The sequence below is a fragment of the Sapajus apella genome, unplaced genomic scaffold, assembly GCF_009761245.1.
Source record: "Sapajus apella isolate SASKATOON/1434 unplaced genomic scaffold, GSC_monkey_1.0 scaffold53, whole genome shotgun sequence".
Taxonomy (NCBI): Eukaryota; Metazoa; Chordata; class Mammalia; order Primates; family Cebidae; genus Sapajus; species Sapajus apella.
In genome coordinates, this window is record NW_022436993.1 from 15,440,873 (window position 1) to 15,467,222 (window position 26,350).

The following is a 26,350-nucleotide window of genomic DNA, read 5'->3' on the forward strand; positions in this document are numbered from 1 at the left end:
TTGTAAGCATAAGCTAAATAAGAGATACTATACTTAAGAAAGTACCATACTTCTGAAAAGGGTCTCCTTTAAAAATTAAGTTTGATCTTGGGCCGGGCACGGTGGCTCAAGCCTGTAATCCCAGCACTTTGGGAGGCCGAGGCGGGTGGATCACAAGGTCAAGAGATCGAGACCATCCTGGTCAACATGGTGAAACCCCGTCTCTACTAAAAATACAAAAAATTAGCTGGGCATGGTGGCGCATGCCTGTAATCCCAGCTACTCAGGAGGCTGAGACAGAAGAATTGCCTGAACCCAGGAGACGGAGGTTGCGGTGAGCCGAGATCGCACCATTGCACTCCAGCCTGGGTAACAAGAGTGAAACTCCGTCTCAAACCTGAGTAAAAAAAAAATTAAGTTTGATCTTTCGGGAAATAAAGCACATAGTTTTTAAAGTAACTTAACAAAAACTATGCTCTTTCAAATGCAGACTGGGATACTGCTTTGAGGCCAGTTTTCCTGTTCCCTCCCAAATGTTAGTCACAGATATGAGTACCCTTAAGCTGGTCACTGTCCCTCAATAATTTCGGATTAAAGCTGTAAGTGTAATTACATTTGACTTTTTTTTTTTTTTTTTTTTTTTTTTTGAGACGGAGTTTCACTCATGTTACCCAGGCTGGAGTGCAATGGCGCGATCTCGGCTCACCGCAACCTCCGTCTCCTGGGTTCAGGCAATTCTTCTGCCTCAGCCTCCTGAGTAGCTGGGATTACAGGCACGCACCACCATGCCCAGCTAATTTTTTGTATTTTTAGTAGAGATGGGGTTTCACCATGTTGACCAGGATGGTCTCTATCTCTTGACCTCGTGATCCACCCGCCTCGGCCTCCCAAAGTGCTGGGATTACAGGCTTGAGCCACTGCGCCCGGCCTACATTTGACTTTTAATAGGCATCTCAGGGTGGACTTTATGAATCCACTGAACCTCTACAAATATTCTAAGAAAACATTTAATATCAGATTTCTCTTTTTCCAACACAACTGAATCAGTTTTCTTAAATAAAAGTTTATTGTCTACTGTTTACACTCACGTTGCTGCTGTAAGTACAACAGACACAAATTCCTAACATGAATTACTCATTGTTCACCCCCACTGAACTACAAGCATTGCTTGAGAATTAGATCTTTCTTTGCTTTAGGGATTTAAACAGAAAAGAACTGGGGCCTATAATCTTGAAAGAGTCTTCTCAAGTGACTGGTTGGAGTTAGAAGGCATAGCCAATACAGGCCAACAGCACTGATGATGCTGTCACTGGGAAGAGAAGAGGAAGAGGCCTTAGAAGCAGCTGTTTCTAGTAACAGAAATATCTGGAGACTTGAGTTTGCCCATGTGGGCTAAGTGGCTGCTTTGAGAAGGGACAAATAAAAATGAGGTGGGGGTGGGAAGTGGGGATACCATGAGTTAAAAAAGTATAAAAAGTAATTATCTAAAATATAGATTAGATATAAATGTTCCAGAACTCATTAAATAAGCTCAAAAATACTGGAAAGTGGCAATTTGAACTACATTTATTTTTAAACAAGTGGGGGCAATATTAAGTGTTTTGAATGTTGTGTGCAAAACTAATCCATGTCACCATCTCACTGTCATGATTTAACACAGCAAGGTAGATACATTGGTTTCCAGCATTACAGGCAACACTAGATGTACATTTTTTAGCGAATAATGTAAACTTGAGTTTTAAGGCAGCGGGTACTAATGCTGCGCAGACTTAGCTCGGTGCCCGTTTCAGAAACAGGTCAGTCAGCACTTGAAACAAGAAACTGTGAGGGGAGAAAAGGGAGCCACCGGTGTCATGTGACAAAAACAATCCGTCAAAATGTTTTCCCTTACACACGCACAAAATGAAATATTTGAACATTTAGAAAAACAAAGCACCCATCCCACCAACTTCGGCCTGTTCTTTCACAAATATTTCAAAATACTGATAGATAATAGTGACTGCTAGCAGAATTCCAGTGCCGGATCCAATGGCCCCCAGGAAGTCGGCCAGCACCGATAGGGCACCAATGCACAAACCGCCAAACGCAGCCGCGGTGGGGATGTACCTAGGAGACAGAACCCCGAGTTAGGCGGCGGCGAGACCATGAACAGCACAGCAGTTAAGAGAAGAGACAGGCCACAGCGCAGCAGCCACGGTTGTGTCTAAAGCCTCTGAACTCCAGAAGGAACAGGCCGCCATGGGGAGGGATATGCAGGATACAGCATGGGAATGGGAGCTCAAATCCAGGCAGAGATTCTGACCCTAATTTCCAGAAACCAGTCAACAGCTGAGAAAGACGATGCAGGATCTTACAGGAGACTAGATTCCTGGACAGATTTAAATATTAAAATGTTCAATGTTTTTAAATGAGTAACCTTTCGTTCCCTCTTGTGTTATGGAATGAAGAGAAAGTTTCAAAATGCTTTCTAAGTATCAGCGTAAGATTTTGATGATCCACTTCAGTAATTCAACTTCGGCTGTACATTAGAATCACCCAGAAAACTTAAAAATGGGATTTAAAATACTCGAAAAAAGCTTAAACGCGGTGATAGATGAAACAAGAACAGCAGGATGATGAAAAATGGAGCTGGAGATTCATCATACTACTATGCAGACTGTGTTCTAAATAAACAGAAAGTTTGTGAAAATACTAGTGCCTTTTCAACAAATGGTGCTGGGACAACTAGATACCCACATGCAAAAGAAGGAATCTGGGTCCCACTGGGCACAGTGGCTCAGGCCTGTAATCCCAGCACTTTGGGAGGCTGAGGCGGGCAGATCATGAGGCCAGGAGTTCGAGATCAGAGGCTGAGTTGGGCAGATCGTAAGGTCAGGAACTTGAGATCAGCCTGGCCAACAAAGTAAAACCCCATCTCTACTAAAAATGCAAAAATTAGCCAGGCATGGTGGCAGGCACCTGTAGTCCCAGCTACTTGGGAGGCTGAGGCAGGAGAATCACCTGATCCCAGGAGGTGGAGGTTGCAGTGAGCCAAAACCACGCCACTGTACTCCAACCTGGGCATCAGAGAAAGAGTCTGTCTCAAAAAAAAAAAAAGGAATCTGGATCCCTAACTCACACCAAACAAAAAAAATCAACTCAAAGCAGATCAAAGGCCTAAATGTAAAAACTGAAATTCCTAGGAGAAAGGAATAAATTTTTGTGGCCTTGGGATTGGCTAGATAAACACCAAAAGCACGAAGCAACCAAATATATACATATAGGTATTCATCAAAATTAAAAACTTGTGCACCAAAGGATATCATCAAGAAAGTGAAGAGAGCTAGGCGCAGTGGCTCGTGCCTGTAATCTCAGCACTTTGGAATGCTAAGGCAGGCGTATGAGCTGAGCTCAGGAGTTTAAGACCAGCCTGGCCGGCGTGGTGAAACCGCATCTCTACTAAAAATACAAAAATTAGCCAGGCATGGTGGCGCATGCCTGCAATCCCAGCTACTTGGGAGGCTGGGACAGAAGAATTGCTTAAAACCAGGAGGTGAAGGTTGCAGTGAGCTGAGATGGTGCCTCTGCACTCCAGCCTGGGCGACAGAGTGAGGCCTTATCTCGGGGAAAAAAAAAATAGCTGGCTGTGGTAGCACACACCCGTGGTCCCAAGCTACTCTGGGAGGCTGAGGTGGGGAGGATCGCTTGAGCCTAGGAGGTGGAGGCTGCGATGAGCTGTGATTGCCCCACTTCTCATCCACTAGGATGACTGAAATTAAAAAGCCAGAACACGCAGCAGTGGAACCACATGCACGGCTAGTGGGAATAAGGAACCAGGCAGCCACCCTGGAAGATAGTTGAGCAGCTCCTCAAAAATGTTCAACACACACTCAGTTACCATATGACCCAACAGTTCTACTCCTTGAGAAATGAAAACATACATCCATGCAAAATGTGTATAAATATGTTCATAACAGCATTATTCATAAAAAGGGGAAACAACCCAAATTTCTATCAACTGGTAAGTATGGCAAAGCCCAACAATCGAATATTATTCATGAATAGAAAGGAATTAAGTATATGAACTGTGAAGACATGATGCAAAATGAAAGAAGCCACTTACAAAATACATATATTTTATGATTCCATTTATAGGAAATGTACAGAATGGGCAAATCTGTAGAGACAGAGTTAAAAGTGGCTGCCTGGGGCTGGTGGTTGGGAGGGTGGGCTAGTGGGTACAGGGTTTCTTTCTGGGTGGTGAAAATGTGTTTAAAATTAAACTTTTGACTAATACTAAAAAACACTAAACAATATATTTCAAGTGAGTGAATTACATCGTATCTGAATTATATCTCAATAAAGCTGTTACCAAAAAATAAAACCCTGATACCCGGAACTCACCCCAGACCAAATAAGGCATAATTCCTGGAAGATCCTTTTTTAAAAGCTCTGTGGTGGTTTTGTGTGCAGCCAGCCAACGCTGAGAACACCAATGATCTGCAAGATTTTACCACTGGGATGGGCCTTGCAGTGATCACAATTTCAATTCATAATTCAGGTGTCAGTTCTGACATGGAAAACCAGTTTTGTGTTAAATTTTGATTCATTTGTGTGAACAGAAGTACTTTAAATATGAACTTGAACAAAGGAAAACATTTAACCATGAATAAAGACTGAAATACAAACACAGGCCTATAAAGGCTTCAACATAACGGCCTTACCTATTAAGCTCATGAACCATAGAGGTGTCTCTGTGACCCCTCATTACCATTTGCTGTTCTTTCAGCTGTTTAGCCACCTGCCGAGAGAAAAACAACTTTCAAAATCAAACTCTAACATTTCAATGCTTACATCTACCACGTTGTATGCGAAGTGCTCATCACATGCTAACCAGTAACATACAATAACCTGAAAGTGCACTGTCTTATCATTCCCATTAAGCCTGAGGAAAACAAAGGTTCAGTGCTTCTCTGGTCCATGTTACTCAAATGAAACTGGGGCTGCTCAACCCTTCTTTCATTACCAAACAAGTAGGATTTTGTTTTGCAGGAGGGTTGCAAACCACTGTAATATCTAAGAATTTTTCACCTTTTGGGAACCAATTTTTAGCCCACTACGGTAACACTAACTCATTTAAAATGTATAAATTAAGTTATAAAGAAATGAATCAACTACTATTTTGACAATTAAATATGAATTTTTTTTCCAAAAAGTTTATTTTACTTTTTAAAAAAACTTTCATTTATTTATTTATTTTTTTTTTTTTTGGAGACAGAGTCTTGCTCTGTCACCAGGCTAGAGTTCAGTGACACGATCTCGGCTCACTGCAACCTCTGCCTCCTGGGTTCAAGTGATTCTCCTGCCTAAACCTCTCGAGTAGCTGGGATTATAGGCACACACCGCCACGCCCAACTAATTTTTGTACTTTTAGTAGAGACAGAGTTTCACCATGCTGGCCAGGCTGGTCTCAATCTCCTGACCTCGTGATCCACCCACCTCCGCCTCCCAAAGTGCTGGGATTACAGGAGTGAGCCACTGCACTTGGCCTTTTTTAGTTTTTGAGACAGGATCTCGCTCTGTCACCCAGGCTGGAGTGCAGTGGTGTGATCTTGGCTCACTGCAACCTCCACCTCCCAGACTCCAGCACTGATGCTCCCACTCAGCCTCCTAAGTAGCTGGGACCACAGGCATGCACCACCATGCCCAGTTAATATTTTTTGTATTTTTTAGTCAAGATGGGGTCTCGCCATGTTGCCCAACCTGGTCTCAAACTCCTGAGCTCAAGTGATGCAGCTGCCTCAGCCTCCCAAAGTGCTATGATTACGATGTGAGCCACCACGCCTTGCCAAGAGTTTTATTTTAAAATAAACCACACACTTACATCTTTGGCTGAGGAACCAGACACTTCAATCCACGTCTTAGAGAAGAATGCACATGATCCCAACATGAAGATGATATAAACAACTACATGGACAGGATCTTCAAAGATGGCGCCCATGGACTCAGGAGGAGAAAGATAGTAACAAAGGCCTCCAACTGGGTAAGAACGTGCGGGTCCTCCCCCACTGACATCCTACAGCGCAGGAGTACAAAGAACAAGTGGCCAGCCTAGTCAGTCGGGGATATATTTGTATGACTTTTCAAACTTCTCAGACAGTGTTTTAAGTTCAAGGCATCTACAGCTAATCATTCCACATAACTTAAGAATGTACTTTTGTGTCTAATACCTTCAAACCTTCAAAATTATATAGTGAGCATCTACTACATGTAAGATATTGTGAAAATACTATGAGCCATTTTTCAGAATTATATATTAAAAAATCTTCCATTTCTAAAAATAGGAGTGTGATTACATTTACAATCAAGCTCTGATTATACTTAAAATCTGAAATTTTCTGAGCTATGAGTATCCAGTATATTATGATCCCTATGAATGATTCTTCCATATGAAAATATTAATGCAATCGTCTAAAATATTGACTAAGGCTTAACATGCTACTTAAACTTTATGTGGTTTGTATGTTATTATAAGAAACAATCTTTTTTTTTTTTTTTTTTGAGATGGGGTTTCACTCTTGTTCCCCAGGCTGGAGTGCAGTGGCACAATCTCAGCTCACTGCAACCTCCGCCTCCCGGGTTCGAGTGATTCTTCTGCCTCAGCCTCCCTAGTAGCTGGGATTACAGGCACCTGCCACCATGCCCAACTAATTTTTTGTGTTTTCAAGAGAGACAGTGTTTTATTATGTTGGCCAGGCTGGCCTCGAACTCCTGACCTCAGGCGATCCACCCACCTCAGCCTTCCAAAAAGCTGGGATTACAGGCGTGACACATTAAGCCCAGCTGGAACAATCTTTTAATAAGTATTTATAATAACTGGATTTTTATCTACATATTTAAGAAGTCTTAAAGCAATAGGAACAGCATTATTTGCTCATATTAAATATAGTTGCAGGGTATAGAGATAGGGGTGAGAAACCAGTTTTTAGTTGCAATGATTAAAGTATCTGGTTCCTGATTTTTTTTTTTTTTGAGACGAAGTCTTGCTCTCTTGCCCAGGCTGGAGTGCAGTGGTGCAATCTCGGCACACTGCAACCTCCGCCTTCTGGGTACAAGCGATTCTCCTGTCTCAGCCTCCCTAGTAGCTGGGATTACAGGCAGCTGCCACCATGCCCAGCTATTGTATTTTTAGTAGAGACAGGGTTTCACTGTGTTGGCCAAGATGGTCCTGATCTCCTGACCTTGTGATCCACCTGCCTTGGCCTCCTAAAGTGCTGGGATTACAGGTGTGAGCCACCGTGCCCGGCCTGGTTCCTGAATTTATGACTGCCAAATGATTTCTTTACTGTGCCCCTAGAATCATTAATTCCAGATCAAAAGCACTACTTCCCAATAATTCTCTCATTGAGAAGAATCTTAGTCAAGATCATAACACAATTTGTACAGGACCAAATACTCAAAGCACTAATTGCTCTGAAATTCTGATGAGAGAAGTAACTGCTGCTGGACACTATAGCTGAGGAGGGAGAAGCAGCATCCCACTTATTCCTGTCTCTAACTTTCCTGTCTTTGCTAAAATATTAGGCCAGAATATAACAGGTCATCACACTTCTGTGAAATGAACGGAAAAGAAGTATTATGAATAAAGGGAATCCTATTCCCTTCAACTAATATATGAGTTACTGTTTTATTCTGTTAAACTAATTTTTTTGACATTCAGTAGAAGCAGAAAGGTATGAGTTGCCATAACTTATAATGCCAAAGATAGCATATTAAGACAAATGCACAGAGTAAACACCATATTTCAAGAATTACGGTACAAAAAAATAGTATTCTTTGGTGGGGTGCAAATTCTAGAATTACATGCTGTGGCAAAGAATAATGGACAATAATCTTTTAAAATTCTATTATTTCTGAGACAGGGTCTCACTCTGTCACCAAGACTAGTGTGCAGTGGTATGACCTAGCTTACTGCAGTCTCGAACTCCTGGGCTCAGGCAATCCTCCCACCTGAGCCTCCCCAGTAGATAGGGCTACGGGCACACAACACTGTGCCCAGCTAATGTTTAAATTGTTTTGTAGAGACAGGTTCTCACTATGTTGCCCAGGCAGGTCTCAAACTCCTGGCCTTCAAGCTATCCTTTCTCCTCAGTCTCCCAAAGTGCTGGGAATACAGGTGTGAGCCACCATGCCTGGCTAACATCTATAATTTAAGAGGGAAAAATACCCCTTTGTTAGGTGATAGAATTTAAACCAATGAAAATTCAGTACTACAGTAACTCACCGCTTCAATAACAACGTGGTTAGATTGCTTTAGAAAAAATTATGACAAGGGGGATCTATGAAAGGAAGTCAGAACTTACAAGATTATATTACTAGCAACACTGCTGTCTCTACCATCTAGTTAATAACATGCCTATCTCCAGCCCAGTTCATCACAAGCTAGTTTATTGCCATTCAGACCACGAAAAATGGAGGAGGCCTGGAGGAGAGGTGGCAGACAGGAAAGGATAGGATGAGTCCAGTAGCTCATATGTTAGCAGCAGCAAGCGGCACTTTTTTCTTTTTTTTTTTTTTGGAGTCCCTCTCTGTCACCCAGGCTGGAATGCAGAGTGGCACAATCTCAGCTCAGTGCAACCTCCACCTCCCAGGGTCATGCAATTCTCCTGTCTCAGCCTCCTGAATGACTGGGACTACAGGCACCCACTACCACACCTGGCTAATTTTTGTATTTTTAGTAGAGACAGGGTTTCACCATGTTGGCCAGGCTGGTCTCGACCTCCTTACCTCAGGTGATCCACCCACCTCAGCCTCCCAAAGTGCTGGGATTACAGGCATGCGCCACCACCCCCAGCATTTTTTCAAAAACATTATTATAGATGATACTGGAATAGGAAATTACTTTATGAAATCAACCACAATTTTAGCCTAAAAGGTCATTCAAATGAGATGTGAAAATACTTCCCAGACAGCAAAATAAAAAGTAATTGGGCAATCTTAGTTATGCAACATTTAACCAGTTCTTCCAGATAAATAATAAACTCTGCTATAGGTAAGTGACCCTAAAAATACTATAGCAAACACTCCAATGTCAACCTCATCCCATTAAAAATATGACCAAGAAATACAAATTATAATAAACTTTAAGTAATATAAACAAACATAATACTCACAGCCCACTGTCCTAGTAAATTTACTAAAAAGTTGCCACTAAATCGAACCGACAGCATCTGGGAAATAACATACAGGTTTGACACCAAGGCCGACTGAAGGATGATGGGGATGTTGGAAGTGTAGAAGAGTTTGATGGGGTAGCTGCTGTACTGTCCGCGGTAGCGGGCCGACTTAATGGGCAGGTCAACGCGAAATCCCTGAAAAAGGAAATTGAGAGTCAGTTGGGGAACTAGGCACATAAGAAAAGAACAGAGACCAGAGAGGGAAAACATATAACAGTGGGGAATATGAAAAGACAATGCTAGCCAGGTGTAGGGGCTCACATCTGCAATCCCAGCACTTTGGGAAGCCGAGGCGGGTGGATCACCTAAAGTCAGGAGTTTGAGACCAGCCTGGCCAATGTGGTAAAATCCCATCTCTGCTAAAAGTACAAAAATTAGCCGGGCATGGTGGCACGTGCCTGTGAGCTCAGCTACATGGAAGGCTGAAGCAGAAGAATCGTTTGAGCCTGGGAGACGGAGGTTGCAGTGAGCCAAGATTGCACCACTGCACTCCAGCCTGGGCAAAAAAATCAAGACTCTGTCTCAAAAAAAAAAAAAAAAAAGAAAGAAAGAAAAGAAGGCCAGGTAATCCCAGCACTTTGGGAGGCCCAGGCGGGCAGATCACCTGAGATCAGGAGTTCAAGAACAGCCTGACCAACATGGTGAAACCCCATCTCTACTAAAAATACAAAATTAGCCAGGCATGCTGGCACATGCCTGTAATGCCAGCTACTCGGGAGGCTGAGGCAGGAGAATAGCTTGAACCCAGGAGATGGAGGCTGCAGTGAGCCGAGATTGTACCATTGCACTCCAGCCTGGGTAACAAGAGTGAAACTCGGTCTCAAAAAAGAAAAAGAGAAGAAAGACATTCTGCCTTTTAAAGTGTTCACAGTCTGATTCCTACTGATGGGTCAAAACAAAAAACAAAAAAAAGTACTTGACTCCAATATTTCACACCTTAAAATGACAGTCTGGAGACTCTAATTACAAAACTACTTGTTTTACTTGATCTTAAACTCTGACTTGTTAAACACTAGCATGTCAAATGGCATTCTCTTCAAGAGCAACATAAAAATCTACATCCCACTTGCTTTGATGAAAAGATTATACTTACTTGGAAATATATAACAACAGCAAACACAAAAACCGTAGCAATGAGATTCATGAGATTGGGTAAGTTCTGCCGATAAAAAGCCTCCCGTAAAGCTCGGACTTTGTCCGTCCTGGTGGCCAACAAATGGAACAGAGCTATGACTGCGCCCTCAAACTCGGTACCTGCAAAATCAAGACAGACACAACCTGTGGACTCATTGTCCAAAGCTGTCCCAAAGCTCAAACAAATAACCGTGAAAGTCCAGTATACAGCAGAAAATATGAGTCAAAGGAATTCACCAATGTTTGCTTTATGAGATAGCCATGTGAGCAGGTTCTAAAAATATCTAGATCACTGAGGCAAATCTATCTTTTTATAGCATAAATCCGAAGTTTTCTCAAGAGACTATTCTTGATGAAAACATACAAAGTAAAATTTACCAAAGCAAAATTTCATTCATAGAGATTTGCCTCTCTTTTACTTTAGGGAAGAAAGAGAGTATTTTTAGGAAAAATAAAAAAGCAGCAAAGCAGAGTAGAGATGTCAGAATTAAGAGATACATGTCACTCTATCAAATGTGCCATGAAGTTTAATGCACGAAGAACAGTAATAATCATTACTATTTCTTAAGGCTGGGATCAGAGTATTAACCACGTAGGACAGCATCTGACAGAAGTGGAGATGAGGAAAGGGAGAGAATGAAATATTTCAAAACTTTGGTGCTATTACAAAGCCAATTAGAAGAGCAGCAAAGTATGAGTGCTCCAGGTGGATTCAATGAGCAACAGTCTTTTCATTTGAAAAATCTAAATCTACTACCTTTTTATCCCCCTAGGAATGCTGAAATCAGTCAAATAAATGACTCTGCAGCAATGACTTAAGCAAGGTTAACAAACAACATTTTAAAAGTCTGTTTGCAACCACTGAAATTTTAAATAAGCAGAGGCTAAAATTTTGATGCTATTCTCTCTGGGGTAGCATTGCATACTCCACAAATCTCTGCTTATTAAGTTTTGAAGAATCCGCATTCCTTATCCCCTAGGAGAGCAAACCAGAATGGCTCTAGGCATGTACTGCGGCATGATGGGTTTGTTCCCAGCACACATCCAGCAAAACTCGTGCAGTTGCAGTCACTGTGCGATGTACCTCTGCCAGTGTTAATGGTAGTGGGACTAAAGGCCTTCCAGACAATGGTCTCACAGATGTTGGTGGCAATAAAGAGGGAAATCCCAGACCCCAAGCCGTAACCCTTCTGTAGCAGCTCATCTAACAGCAGCACAATCAAACCAGCAACAAACAACTGTGGGGAAAGAAATGCAAGTAAGCAGAAGCAAGAACAAACTCAAGGAAAGGGGCAAGGAACACCGCTGGTATTTCCAAGCTAGGGGCATTTTCAATGTTAAGGCCTACTCGTTGCAATCTCACTGTTATGACCAACTGCATCTTTGGACCTGCTTTCAGTTACTCAGGCCAACTGAGAGCAGTAAGAGGACTGGAAATATTGTTGAATTATAAAGCAGGCATTTCAACTTTTAACTTCTATTTACACTTATCTGAATTGTTTCTTTTGCAATGTTTAAATAAAGCCTGTTTAAAAAGCACAACAAAAAATGATCACAGTATTCTAGAATTCATGACGGCAAGAAACTGACAACATCCCTAATACCTCCAAGGAAGTACAAAGTCAGATGAATTCTGGTATAATAGCAAGATGGAAATGTACACTGCCATCAAAGGATAAGTCTAACCGCTGTGTTGATCCTTTGAAAAAAGCATTATATACATTTTACATATATGTATATTCTATACAATGTGTACAGAATAAAAAAGTAGAACTCAAATATGTACTCAAGCAACAATGTAAAAATGCATTCTATACACAGAGTGACACAGATTGAATATAAATTTGAAGTCAGTTAAGGTTAAGCTCATAATGTTTTCTTCCCCCGCCCCCTCCTGAGATGGGAGTTTTGCTCTTGTTGCCCAGGCTGGAGTGCAAAGGAGCAATCTTGGCTCACCGCAACCTCCGCCTCCCGGGTTCAAGCGATTCTCCTGCCTCAGCCTCCCGAGTAGCTGGGATTACAGGCATGCACCACCATGCCCAGCTATTTTCAGTAGAGATGGGGTTTCTCCATGTTGGTCAGACTGGTCTCGAACTCCCGACCTCAGATGATCTGCCCGTCTTGGCCTCCCAAAGTGCTGGGATTACAGGCTTGACACACCGTGCCCGGCCTGCTCATAATGTTTTTAAAAATGAAAGCATACCAACTTTAATTTATGGTATATTGAAAATTCTTAACTTGCTTCTTGGAGAAGACATTTCTGTAAAAGCATGCATTAAGAACAATTCCTAGTCTTTCAAGTGACCTCCTCAGTCATATGACCCCTTTCCTGCACTTGAATAACCTGATCAAGACAGGAAGAAAATATGCTTCCTGCCCCCAACCTCACACATGTCCCCACTTTAAAGACACCCTCCTGCACAAGTGAGGAAGCCACTTCTAATCCTCCCAGCTCTCAAGCCGCCCGCCCTCACTTTGTACTCACTTTATATCACCTGTTGGAAGAGTGACCAAACTAACCACATTAGACCATTTTAAGCATGCTTACCTTACACGGTGTTGTTTGTTCCTGAACTGCCATTTCAATGGCTGGATACAGCCTAACTTGTCTATTTACAGTCTTTTGGTTTGATTTTCAATGGACTGGAGAAAGGGTAAAATTCTCCAAACTTCTAAGAGAGATTATGCTAATCCTTTACTGCTTGAAAACCAAGTTTGACATTTTGACAAAATAATGTAGAGGTTAAGACTCACTACCAGATTTTATTTAACTACAATCATATAATGAGTAAATAGATACTCCACATCATAAATACAGAAACCCATCCTCAGGCTAGAAATGACAGCTGTCCATGAACATCAGCCACCAAAAAGCATCGTGACAGGCCTTAAGAAATGACCTCTCCAAAGTCCCACAGCAGCTCTGAAACAACTCTAATTCTCCAGAACCCTGTTCAGAACAGTGTCCACTGGACTACAGGGTGGTTCATATATGTCCTGGGAAAATTAAACTCGGGTTTTCCCAATGGGAGGAAGAAATTATAGAGGAACAAGAAACAGTTTATATAATTAAGGGAATAAAAGACAGTAAATACCATGCATGCCTGTGAAAAGGGATGGGAAACCAGGAAGTGACAGCAGCGTCTGCAGTAATGGGACCAGAACCCTAACCGCATGTTCACAGGGAATGGACATATATGATGAGCCAGTATAGACACGGCACTTTACATTTCAGCCCTGCAAACGGCACCGACACACAACTTAGCTTTGTCAAACTACCTTTGTTAAGTATGTCAGAACATACTTAAAAACCGAAGACGTAAAAACAGAATATTCACCTTTATCATGTGCCATGCACACTGATACTCTCTAATACTTTAAAAAAAAAATTTTTTTTTTTTGTTTTTTGAGACAGAGTTTCGCTCTTGTTACCCAGGCTGGAGTGCAATGGCGTGATCTCGGCTCACTGCAACCTCCGTCTCCTGGGTTCAAACAATTCTCCTGCCTCAGCCTCCCGAGTAGCTGGGACTACAGGCATGCGCCACCATGCCCAGCTAATTTTTTTTTGTATTTTTAGTAGAGACGGGTTTCACCATGTTGACCAGGATGGTCTCGATCTCTTGATCTCATGATCCACCCATCTCAGCCTCCCAAAGTGCTGGGATTATAGGCGTGAGCCACCGCACCTGGCCTTTTTAAAATTTTTAATCAAGACCTGCTATTTAGATTTCTAAACTCACTAGCTAAAAAACACTAACCATGTGAATGAAACATGAACAAATAGTGAGAACTTCCATAACTGCATGCAAACAAGTTTTCAAAATCTCTGTTTCTGGATCAAACACACACATCCAATCATAGCTCTACAGCGTATCCACATATTTTCAATGTTAGCAATGCCTTGAAAAGACACAAATGGGTCACTGCCCACCTACAATCAAATGTGACATAGCTCTTTATACATTAGCACTAGAAGAATTAACCGTAAAACACACATATTTGTATATGAGAATTCCTGTAAATGAATTAGTATCCATCCACTTCACTTGTTTCACTCTTGGACTGTATTTCTGGATTTCTGAATACTGAAAATACACATCAAAATAGGCTAACTCTATTTTGTATCAATTTAAATCCACAAGTGACTCTGTAAGAAGTCAATCCTTTAGCTAGCTAGCTGAGAATTGTTCAGTATAGATTCCTTAAGGAGTCTGAATATAACCTTAAGTAAGATACTAGAGACATTTTCCTGATATATAATGTTCTAAGAGCTACATGCCAGTTCTAAAGTGTCTTTTAAAAATCAAGATTATTCTAAACTCTGGGTTGCATAAAGAAAATGCTATAAAGAAACAAAACGTAAGGCAACAATTGGCCTGTCCATATCCTCAACAATGACTAAAGCATATGAAGAGAGACCCTAAGCATGGAAAGATACTAAAATCAGTCTCCAGAGTATCTTCTTTCCCCATCCAATGAGCGTCTTCCCCTAATTCCCAAGGGATGTAAATTTGCCAACCAAGTGATTTGCAAATGGAGAAATAAACACAAAGTTAATCTCTTTTTTTTTTTTTTTTTGAGACAGTCTCACTCTGCCACCCAGGCAGAAGTGCAATGGCACAATCTCAGCTAATTGCAACCTCTGCTTCCCGGGTTCAATAGACTCTTCTGCCTCAGACTCCTGAGTAGCTGGGACTATAGGTGCCCGCCAACATGCCCAGCTAATTTTGTATTTTTACTACAGATGGGGCTTCACCATGTTAGCCAAGATGGTCTCTATCTCTTGACTTTGTGATCTGCCTGCCTCAGCTTCCCAAAGTGCTGGGATTACAGGTGTGAGCCACTGTGCTCAGCCTTTTTTTTTTTTTTTTTTTTTTAAGACAGAGTCTCGCTCTGTCGCCCAAGCTAGAACGCAATGGTGGGATCTCGGCTCACTGCAACCTACGCCTCTCGGGTTCAAGTGATTATCCTGCCTCAGCCTCCCTAGTAGCTGGGACTACAGGCACGCAACACCACCCACGCCTGGCTAATTTTTGTGTTTTCAGTAGAGACAGGGTTTCACCATGTTGGCCAGGCTGGTCTCAAACTCCTGACCTGAAGTGATCGGCCCACCCTGGCCTCCTAAAGTGCTGGATTACAGGTGTGTGCCACTGCACCTGACAGTTATTCTTTAAGGAAACATATCTTTTACCAAATGGGAACATAATGGGCATCAGAAAGCTTCCAAAGAACCTGATCATCCATTAAAAATTCCTGCCCTGGTCAAATGACAAAACAGTTCTATCTCATTAGAAAAGTCGTGTCTATTGTTAACGATGCTAAATAAATACTTGAACAGCCTAGCTTTCTGTACAGAAGTCACACTCATTAAATAATCTTATGTTTTGCTTCCTATATAAACTTTCTAATTTAAAAAACAGAATGCTAGGGAATATCACACACTGGGGTTTGTTGTGGGGTTGGTGGCTAGGGGAGGAACAGCAGGGGGTGAGGAGGTTGGGGAAGGATAACTTTGGGAGAAATGCCTGATGTAGGTGACAGGGAGATAGAGGCACCATGACATGTGTGTACCAACGCAACAATCCTGCAAGATCTGCACGTGTACCCCAGAACTTAAAGTACAATAAAAAAAAAAACCAGAATGCTCAACCATGCTAGTCTGAGATAGTCAGATTTCTCTCATATATATGTTAATAAACTGGTATTTGAGATTATTAAAAAATATTTTTCTGAGCTTGATCTTTTGAACCGATAGAAAAAACTTCCTAAACTAATGCTAATTGCATAAAGTGTACAAGAGGCACTTCCAAGAAAACCAGGACTCCAGATACCCATTGTTTATTAACTTAAGCAAACTTCTTCTCAAAACACAAGAAACATAACTTAAGTACAATCCATTCCTGGGTAATTTCTCTAAATGGTTTTTAAGGATTGTACAGTAGAGAAATATCTTCTAAACCTAACATACTTTAAGATACTTAGGACACTTGTAATTATGTTGACCTTTAAAAACTCCATTCCCAAGCAACCATTTAAAAAACCCATCAAACATATTTATGTGTATATATACAGTGTTTCATGACTCTAAGATATTATCATTTAAAACATCATTGTTTTGTGTACTACTAAGAAAAGAATACTGCCAATTAACTTATGACACAATATCTTATTAGAAAGAATTTTAATTTTCTACTTACAAAAACATATTTTAGGCCTAGAGGTTGATATTTATCATCTAGCTTGCCTTTCTATACATAAGCAATAACTTTCATTTCAATGCAAATTGCAACGGATTTTCTGAACGCCTTTAGACAGCAACTGAACTCAAACACCAGTTCTGTCAAGAATGCACTCAGCCAACTGAGGTCTGGACGACATGCACAAGCTGACACAAGCGCAGGCAGTCACAACAGCACGGCTGCCTCCTGGACAAATACAAGTGGAAGGCACTGTTTGCTGTACAGAGAAATCCTGATTGCAGAGACATCAACATGTGACAAATGTGTGCCTCAGAATAAATAAGATACAGTCGATCCATATAGTGCAGTTATAAAGCTATTAGAATAAATCTGGATTTTTCACATCAACAGAACTTGAACACATCACGGTCACAGAATGTTTTAAAAAAATTTACACATATCACTTCAGTAATCAAAATACTATAATAATTCAAAACGAAGAAAATGAGTAAGTGAATCACCTAAAGAACTGTTAGAAAGGAAAAAATGAGTCAAAGTGTTTTGTTATCTGCAGAGGAAAATACAGGCTTTCTTACCTGAATAATGATAAGGAGACAGATCCCAGCACCCATGTCCGCAGGGTCTCCGTACATCCCCGTCATGACATACACAATGGCTTGCCCAATGGTAATGATCATACCAAATACTGACAAGAATTGGGGGAAAAGGAGTACATGCTTACAACCAAAGACAAAAAAAAGACAATAGAAAACATCTTTCCCACAAGCAGTCTCAAATTTGGAAAAAGCTCTTTAACTGCATGAATGCTCACGTTTCTGGGCTCCATTGAATAAAGCTCTGTCTTTCGGTGTATCTCCAACTTCAATGATTTTGGCTCCAGCTAACAGCTGCATAATCAAACCAGATGTTACAATTGGGGAGATCCCCAATTCCATTAAAGTCCCTGTAAAGGAAAGGGAGAGAAGTATGCCATGTTTACTGTATACCATACAGATGACTTAGAGGTGTCCCACTCCCAAATTACTTCAACTGAAACACATGTGTACATTTTAACAAGCACATTTTCATTTCATAAACATTAATTGCTAAGAAAAGTTATCATTTATTAACACAATCCTGCAACAATGCCCTGAATAAAAAGTACTACAGGCTTGGCACAGTGGTTCAGGCCTGTAATCCCAGCTCTTTGGGAGGCCAAAGCTGGTAAATCACCTAAGGTCAGGAGTTCAAGACCAACTGGCCAACATGGTAAAACCCTGTCCCTACTAAAAATACAAAAATTAGCTGGGTGTGGGGGCAGGTGCCTGTAATCCCAGATACTCAGGAGGCTGAGGCAGGAAAATCACTTGAACCTAGGCGGTGGAGGTTGCAGAGAGCTGAGGCAGTGCCACTGCACTCCGGCCTAGGCAAGAGTGAGATTCCGTATCAGAAAAAAAAAAAAGAATAGTGAAAAGTAAGAAAATCAAATATGCTAACTGTGTAAGGAAGGTATAGAATTAAGTAATTCTACACTGTTAAGACTTTTCCTGGGCCACTCTGTCACATCACTCCTTTTTTTTTTTTTTTTTTTTTAAGGGAGTTTCGCTCTTGTTGCCCAGGCTGAAGTGCAATGGCCAGATCTTGGCTCACCGCAACCTCTGCCTCCTGGGTTCAAGTGATTCTCCTGCCTCAGCCTCCTGAGTAGCTAGGATTACAGACACCTGCCACCACACCCAGCTAATTTTGTATTTTTAGTATAGACAGGGTTTTTCCATGTTGGTCAGGCTAGTCTTGAACTCCCAACCTCAGGTGATCCACCCACCTTGGCCTCCCACAGTGCTGGAATTACAGGCATGAGCCACCGCGCCCTTAAATCCTGTTTTCATAAATGCTGAAAAGCTGCCCTTCATATGAGAAGACATTCCACCTTAAGGGTAATTTTTTATATCATCTCAGATACTTCTGCAATAGCAAAAAATAAAAACATGTTTTAGTGTTCAAGATATTAGACAGCAAAATTATTGCAAAAATAGCTCTCATCCAGAAATAGATTTAATAAAGTTTTAATGAACATTTGATATTAGAAATATGGCACTTCAAATCAGTAGAGAAAAATACACCTTGGCAGAAAATTGGCCATTTTTAGGAAATTGAACCTAGATTCCTTGCCTTATACCTCATGACTTACATCAAAATACATGCTACATGTATAGAATTTTTTTTTTTTTAGATGGAGTCTCACTGTCACCCAGGCTGGAGTACAATGGCACAATCTCGGCTCACTGCAAACTCTGTCTCCCAGGTTCAAGCGATTCTCCTGTCTCAGCCTCCCAAGTAGCTGAGATTATAGGTGTGAGCCATCACACCCGGCTAATTTTTGTATTTTCAGTAGAGACAAGGTTTCACCACATTGGCCAGACTGGTCTCAAACTCTTGACCTCAAGTGATCTGCCCTCCTTGGCCTCCCAATGCGCTGGGATTATAGGCATGAGCCACTGCGCCGGGCCTCCATGTATAGAAAATTTAAGCATAAATGATAAATTACAAAAACACTAGAAGGAAACATGGGTGAATAGCTTATAATGTTGAGGAAGAAAGTCTTTCTAAGCATGGCAAAATATCTAGAACCCACAAAGGAAAAGATGGGATATATGATTAGATACAACTTAGAAACTTCCACGTGGCAAAAGGCAGCCTAAGAGTTAGAATAAAACTCTTTAGGCAGGTGTGGTGACTCACACCTGTCATCCCAACACTTTAGGAGGCTGAGGCAGGCAGATCACTTGAGGCCAGGAGTTTGAGAGCAGCCTAGGCAACAAAGTGAGACCCTGTCTCTACAAAAAATTAAAATATTAGCCATACACGGTGATGCCCACTTGTGGTCGCAGCTACATGGAAGGCTAAGGCAGGAGTATCACTTGAGTCCATGAGGTCAAGGCTGCATGCAATGAGCTGTGTTCACACCATTGCACACCAGCCTGGGCAAAAGAGCAAGAGCCTGTCCCAAAAAAGAAAAAAACACTGAGCACAAATGACAAAGAGTTCTTATCTCTAATCCACAAAGAGCTCTTACAAATCAATTCAAAAGTGAACAAACTGGCCGGGCGCGGTGGCTCACGCCTGTAATCCCAGCACTTTGGGAGGCCGAGGCGGGTGGATCACTAGGTCAAGAGATCGAGACCATCCTTGTCAGCATGGTGAAACCCCGTCTCTACTAAAAATACAAAAAATTAGCTGGGCATGGTGGTGCGTGCCTGTAATCCCAGCTACTCAGGAGGCTGAGGCAGGAGAATTGCCTGAACCCAGGAGGCGGAGGTTGCGGTGAGCCGAGATCACGCCATTGCACTCCAGCCTGGGAAACAAGAGCAAAACTCCATCTCAAAAAAAAAAAAAAAAAAAGTGAACAAACTAATTTAAAAAAGAAACAGCAGATACATGATGTGTCTGCTCCCAATGAAGTTTTCTCAGGAAAATACCACATAGGAATAGGCCCCCAGCACCCAATCCTGTACTATGTAACCCTGGAACTCTAACAGAAGCTGATCCAGCTCGGTGTGAACACTAGTCATTTGGAATTTTAAACTAATAAATGAAGAATCTGGGAGTGCGGGGTTGAATCACAAAGAAAAGGTTCACCAATCCCTGCTGCTGAGGCCTAAGGGCTGGCCTGGCTTTCCCTTTCCCTGGGGCTTAGCTGTTTACCACCACTTTAGACTCCAGAAAATAACCAGTTTATTTGGTTATTTTTCCATCCTCCTCGTATCCTTCCATTCTCACTGTATTCTTCCAGTAAGTCTCATGTTTCTGTTTAAGCTAGTCAGTGGTTTCCTATTTCCTATTTTTATTCCTTTATTTAAAAGCTTTTCTTTTTTCTTTTCATGTCAGCCAGTCATGTCCAACAACCTAACAAGGCTGGAGAGACGCACATTTCACACATGAGTGTGAAAGTCCACTCATCACACCTACAGACTACGAAAGCATCTAGTTTCCTATTACTTATAACAAAAAGGAATCTAACACAGTAATAAAAAGTCCACTTATAGAAAAAATATAAATGTTCCACGAAAACATAAAACCAAGTTCGAACTCACCAATCTATAAAGAAATCAAAATCGAATAACAGATGTCAACTTTTACCTGTCTGACAAAGACTAAAATACTAATAATATCCATTGTTGAAAGAGAAATGGTCATTCTCGTATATTGTCATTTAGAGTGTAAGATAAAACAGGCAGGGCGCAGTGGCTCATGCCTATAATCCCAGCACTTTGGGAGCCTCAGTGGATCACCTGAGGTTGGGAGTTTGAGAACAGCCTGACCAATGTGGAAAAACCCCATCTCTACTACAAATACAAAATTAGCAAGGCGTGGTGGTGCACACCTGTAATCCCAGCTACTTGGGAGGCTGAGGCAGAAGAATTGCTAAAACCCAGGAGGCAGAGGTTGCAGTGAGCTGAGGCTGCACCATTGCACTCCAGCATAGGCAAGAAGAGCAAAACTCCATCTCAAAAAAAGATAAAACAACTGTTTTGGAAGATAATTAAGCTTCGTCTATCAAAAATTTAAGTATACATATCTTGTGACCTAAAAGTTGAACTTCTAGAACTTCATTCTATCAAAACATTACAGAGGCATGTGGTAGCCTTCACTATAGTATTGTTTATAATGATATAAAATTGGGGGGGAATGTAATATATGATAAGAAAGGACCCTAATGGCCTGCAGAAGACTCCCATCTTCCTTAAAATATGCTCCAACAGTCTCCAAGCCCTTCATGATCTGACTCAGACACATCTGCAACATCAGGTCCCCCCATTTCCCCCTCTTTCATTTCTTCTACCCACAGTGACCTCCTCAATGTTTTTTTTTGTTTTGTTTTGTTTTGTTTTTTTTGAGACAGGGTCTGGCTGTGTCACGAAGGCTAAAATACAGTGGCATCATCTCAGCTCACTGCAACCTCTGCCTCCCAGGTTCACGCCATCCTCCCACCTCAGCCTCCCAAGTAGCTGGAACCACAGGTACACACTACCACGCCTGGCTAATTTTTGTGTTTTTTGTAGAACTGGGGGTCTCACTTTGTTGCCCAGGCTGGTCTGAGACTCCTGACCTCAAGTGATCTGCCTGCTTCAGCCTCCCAAAGTGTTGAGACTACAGGCATGAGCCTCCATGCCCGGCCCCCATCTTAGTATTCTTTGAACACATCAAGCACACACTCACCTCAGGGCCTTTGCACTGGCTCTTCCCTAGAATGTGCCTCCCTAAGTCTTTATGTGGCCTCCTCTCTCACTTCCTGCAGTTGTCTTCAAAGATCACCTTCCTAGAGCACCTTCCCCACCCAATGTACCTCCCCAAACAGAAAATATCAAGTCCATGACAATTGGGACATTGTCTTGTTCACTGCTCTAAGCTCCGTACCTAGCACAAAGGCTGACATCCAGTACAAACTCAATAAATATTTGTTAAACGAATGATCAAATAAATCATGGCATATCCTTATAATGGAATAGTAACATGGCCATTAGTAGCTCATGTAAGATATTAAGTAAACAAAGTAGCAGAATAGTATATACAGGACATCTTAGTTTTTAGTTATAAGAAGAATATAGATATATGTGAATGTACGTGCAAAGAAAAGACCTAAATGGATAGTCACCAATCTACCAACTTCAGAGCTCCCCTCAGAAGTGACACTTTTCTTTTCAGCTTCATATAAATCTGTTTAAAAATTGCTAGCACATTTTAAAAATAATAAACCAATATTACTTTTATAACCTAAAAACATAAAAAAATATATCTGCCAGCTATTTAAAGTGCTTCCAGACTGGGTGCAGTGGCTCACACCTGTAATCCTAGCATTTTGGAAGGCCGAAGAGGGAGGATGGCATGAACCCAGGAGTTCAAGACCAGCCTGAGCAACATGGCAAAACCCTAACTCCACAAAACTACAAAAATTGGCCAGGCATTGTGGCATGCGCCTGTAGTCCCAGCTACTCAGGAGGCTGAAGTGGGAGGATTACTTAAAAAAAGTGTTTCAAAAAAGAGGCAACCAGTATTCCTAAATGCAAGAAACCTCATGACTAGCCGTACCCTCTTGCTAGTCTCACTGTCCAGCATCCCCAGCCACGATTTCCCAGACCAACCATGCTGTTTGAGGCTTCAGGTTCAGCTCCAGCTGAGTTCCCCACTGCTTCATGCACTGGACTCCTTTTATTTTGGGGAGACAGAGTGTCACTCTGTTACCCAGGCTGGAGTCCAGTGGCTCAATCTCAGCTCACTGCAACCTCCACCTCCCAGGTTCAAGCGATTGTCTGGCCTCACCGCCCCGCACTCAGAGCAGCTGGGATTACAGGTGCACACCACCACACTTGGCTAATTTTTCTATTTTTAGTATTGACGGGGGTTTCACCATGTTGGCCAGGCTGGTTTCAAACTCCTGACCTCAGGTGATCCGCCTACCTTAGACTCCCAAAATGCTGGGATTACAGGTGTGAGCCACCACACCCCACATGGACTCCGATTCCAATGTTATCTGGACGTCACCTTCTTTGACACTGAAGATCAGGGTTTTCTAGCCCGTGAAAACCCAAGGACAGATTTCTCTATGATTACAGTCATTACACGGTGTTGTCATTATTTACATGCTAGGCTTTTCTAGGCAGTGATCTTCTCCCCCTCCCTGTAGACACTGAAAAATCATTGCTAATCCACATGTTTACATCTATTTACTGAGGAGGAGCATGGAGGCAAAAAGAGAAGACGTGCATACCTCTATTGGAAGCCAGAATAACTCTCATCCAGTAGAAAGGATCTGCAGAATCTGATGACATGATTCCAAACAGTGGGATCTAAAATAGTGCACAAAATATTTTATGAAAATGTATTATATAAAGAAAATGTATTATATAAGGCGGGGGCATGAGAATCACTTGAACCCAGGAGGCAGAGGCTGCAGTGAGCCGAGATTGCGCCACTGCACTTCAACCTGGGGGACAGAGTAAGACTGTCTCAAAAAAAAGTATAAAGTGTGAACTTAATTTCTAGTATATTCACTTAATGTTTGCAACAGTTTGCAACACTTTTTTAAAAACTAACTCTCATATTCTTTAACAAAAACAAGCATATCTTCAAGGTAAAGCTATTTATTAAAAATAAAATAAAAATAAAAACATTCCATCACATAGATGAGGGTTAATTTAAAAATAACAAAAAGAACCAGAAAGTAAAAATAAAAAACAAGTCATTACCCAGTGCATTCACTAGTAAATACACTGGTTATGGAGGGTTGTTGTACAACAACGTGAGAATTTTTACCACGACTGAACTGTACATCTAAAAATGGTTAAGCTGGCATATTTTATGTATTTTTATCACAATTTAAAAAATATTCCGACCAGTGAATTATGGAATATGATACCTGCCTAGTCACAGAATGATTTTGCAAAGCTCTTTGTACTAAAGACAGCCAATGTCACGCTTCTCAGTGTAAGACTGAAGATGAGATACACCACGGAATATTACATGGCCACTAAAAATGATGCTGAAAAATCTGTAATAACATGGAAGAAGTACTTATGTCATCAAACTAAATATAAAATAGCACTTCTCAACCTGGGGTAATTTTAGCTCCCCTACAAGACATTTGGCAATATCTGGAGACATTTTTGGTTGTCACAACTTGGAGTGGAGGTGGAGACCAAAGTGACTCCATCTTGGATGCTAATCTACCATGTTGACTTCTACTCAACCCTGGTCCCAAGAATGCCTCCTGATTCCTACTGTAGTTACAGTCCCTAGTGTAAGAACATGCACTTACTGTAAATCCTACCTTGAGAGCTAAGCAACCTTGATGCTATTACACAAATGACAGGCTGTGACACACACCATTCTTCCATATTCTAGGAAGGCTGCCTTCAATTGTCCTGCACAGAGCACGTACACCCTTTCACTACGGTAGATTAGCCCTGGGTCTCGGAGTAACAGTGCAGGACTTTCCCTGTCTCACTGCTGCCCCGAACTATGTTTCTATCCAGAAAATCACCCTCTACTGACAAACTGGATTTGTCTGCCACATTTATTGGTTTCTCAGCTTTGTGAGTGTTTGGGGGTCATTTTGAATACACAGCCCTTTCACAGAACAGGAGGTGCTGCTAGCATCTAGTGAGCAGAGGCCAGAGATGCTGCTGAGCATCCTAATATAAACGGGACAGCTCCCCACCCCCATGACAAGGAATCACCCCACCTAAAATTCCGGAGTGCCACTTTTAAGAAGCCCTAATATAAAAACAAAGGTACGAAAGTGTCTACATAAACTTCAACACTGTAAAAAGATGTACAGAAAATAAAACTTCCTAAGAAGTCCTAGTATAAAAACAAAGGTACACATGTGTATACATAAACTTCAACACTGTAAAAAGATGTATAGAAAATAAAACTAGGAGAAGACATCTTTTTAAATCCTAAACAGTGATTATCTATACATGGTGGAATTATGGTTGACTTTTTCTTCTGTATTCTTCTCAAAATGTATCAAATTTTCCACAATGAGGACATTAACTTTTCATTAAAAAAAAAAACTTAACTTCAGATTGGTTTGTATTATATGATCCATGTTTAGGATACAACACATGCCCTTAACTCCTCAACCATGTGGGGATCAGACAAAGACATTTCAAAAACCTCCACATGAAACTGCTTTTTAAGAAAGTTACAAAAGATGCTGGCAGAAATTGTAAACAACTCACGTGATCAACCTACACATCTCTGAATGTCTGAACTTATTAACTGGGTAACAAAACTGGTAAAGCATGAAGCATGGATATTTTATGTGCACCCTGCAGCTGTAGACACTCTTCATTCAAAGTGAGAGATGAGGGCAGGGTGCAGTGGCTCAGGCCTATAATGTCAGCATCTTAGGAGGTCAAGGTGGGCAGATCACCTGAGGCCAGGAGTTCAAGACCAGTCTGGCCAACATGGCGAAATCCCATCTTTACTAAAAATACAAAAAATTAGCCAGGAGTGGTGGCATGTGCCTGTAGTCCCAGCTACTCAGGAGGCTGAAGTAGGAGAATCACTTGAACCCGGGAAGCAGAGGTTGCAGTGAGCAGAGATAGTGCCACTATACTCCAACGTAGGCAACAGAGCAAGACTCCATCTCAAAAAATACAAAAACAAAACAACCAAAAACTTTTTTTTAAAACATAAAATAAAGTGAGAAATGAGGAACAAAGAACTTAATGTATAAAAAACAGGGCCGGGCGCGGTGGCTCAAGCCTGTAATCCCAGCACTTTGGGAGGCCGAGGTGGGTGGATCACGAGGTCAAGAGATCGAGACCATCCTGGTCAACATGGTGAAACCCCGTCTCTACTAAAAATACAAAACATTAGCTGGGCATGGTGGCGCGTGCCTGTAATCCCAGCCACTCAGGAGGTTGAGGCAGGAGAATTGCCTGAACCCAGGAGGCGGAGGCTGCGGTGAGCCGAGATCGCGCCATTGCACTCCAGCCTGGGTAACAAGAGCGAAACTCTGTCTCAAAAAAAAAAAAAAAACACTGCTGACTGGGCGTGGCAGCTCACGCCTGTAATTCCAGCACGTTGGGAGGCCAAGGCAGGTGGATCACCGGCGGTCAGGAGTTTGAGATGAGCCTGACCAATATGGTGAAACCCTGTCTCTACTAAAATTACAAAATTTAGCCAGGCGTGGTGGCGGGCATCTATAATCCCACCTACTTGGAAGGCTGAGACAGGAGAGTCACTTGAACCTGGGTGGTAGAGGTTGCAGTGAGCCAAGATTGTGCCACTACACTCCAGCCTGGGCAACACAGTGAGACTCCATCTCAAAAACAA

The 26,350-nt window shown here is 41.7% G+C and overlaps 1 protein-coding gene and 1 non-coding gene across 4 annotated transcripts in view; both read right to left on the reverse strand.

The window, feature by feature from the left end:
* SEC61A2 (SEC61 translocon subunit alpha 2) overlaps positions 1 to 26,350 on the reverse strand; it is a 49,695-nt gene that overhangs the window by 11,168 nt on the left and 12,177 nt on the right. The window contains exons 4-12 of one of the 3 annotated variants that reach the window (XM_032244058.1): positions 23,274 to 23,352; positions 17,340 to 17,471; positions 17,104 to 17,213; positions 11,413 to 11,566; positions 10,288 to 10,448; positions 9,132 to 9,329; positions 5,843 to 6,034; positions 4,683 to 4,759; positions 1,023 to 2,085 (exon numbers count right to left, since the gene is read on the reverse strand). In XM_032244058.1, the coding sequence (XP_032099949.1) occupies positions 1,899 to 2,085; positions 4,683 to 4,759; positions 5,843 to 6,034; positions 9,132 to 9,329; positions 10,288 to 10,448; positions 11,413 to 11,566; positions 17,104 to 17,213; positions 17,340 to 17,471; positions 23,274 to 23,352 (1,290 nt within the window). In that variant the 3' untranslated portion in view covers positions 1,023 to 1,898. Of the gene's footprint in view, positions 1 to 1,022; positions 2,086 to 4,682; positions 4,760 to 5,842; positions 6,035 to 9,131; positions 9,330 to 10,287; positions 10,449 to 11,412; positions 11,567 to 17,103; positions 17,214 to 17,339; positions 17,472 to 23,273; positions 23,353 to 26,350 lie in introns of those variants that run through there. The other 2 variants (XM_032244059.1, XM_032244060.1) reach the window with 2 other exon arrangements.
* LOC116527287 lies at positions 20,387 to 20,488 on the reverse strand. Its single transcript, XR_004258476.1, has one exon. It is a non-coding gene; the product is annotated as a small nucleolar RNA U13 (small nucleolar RNA).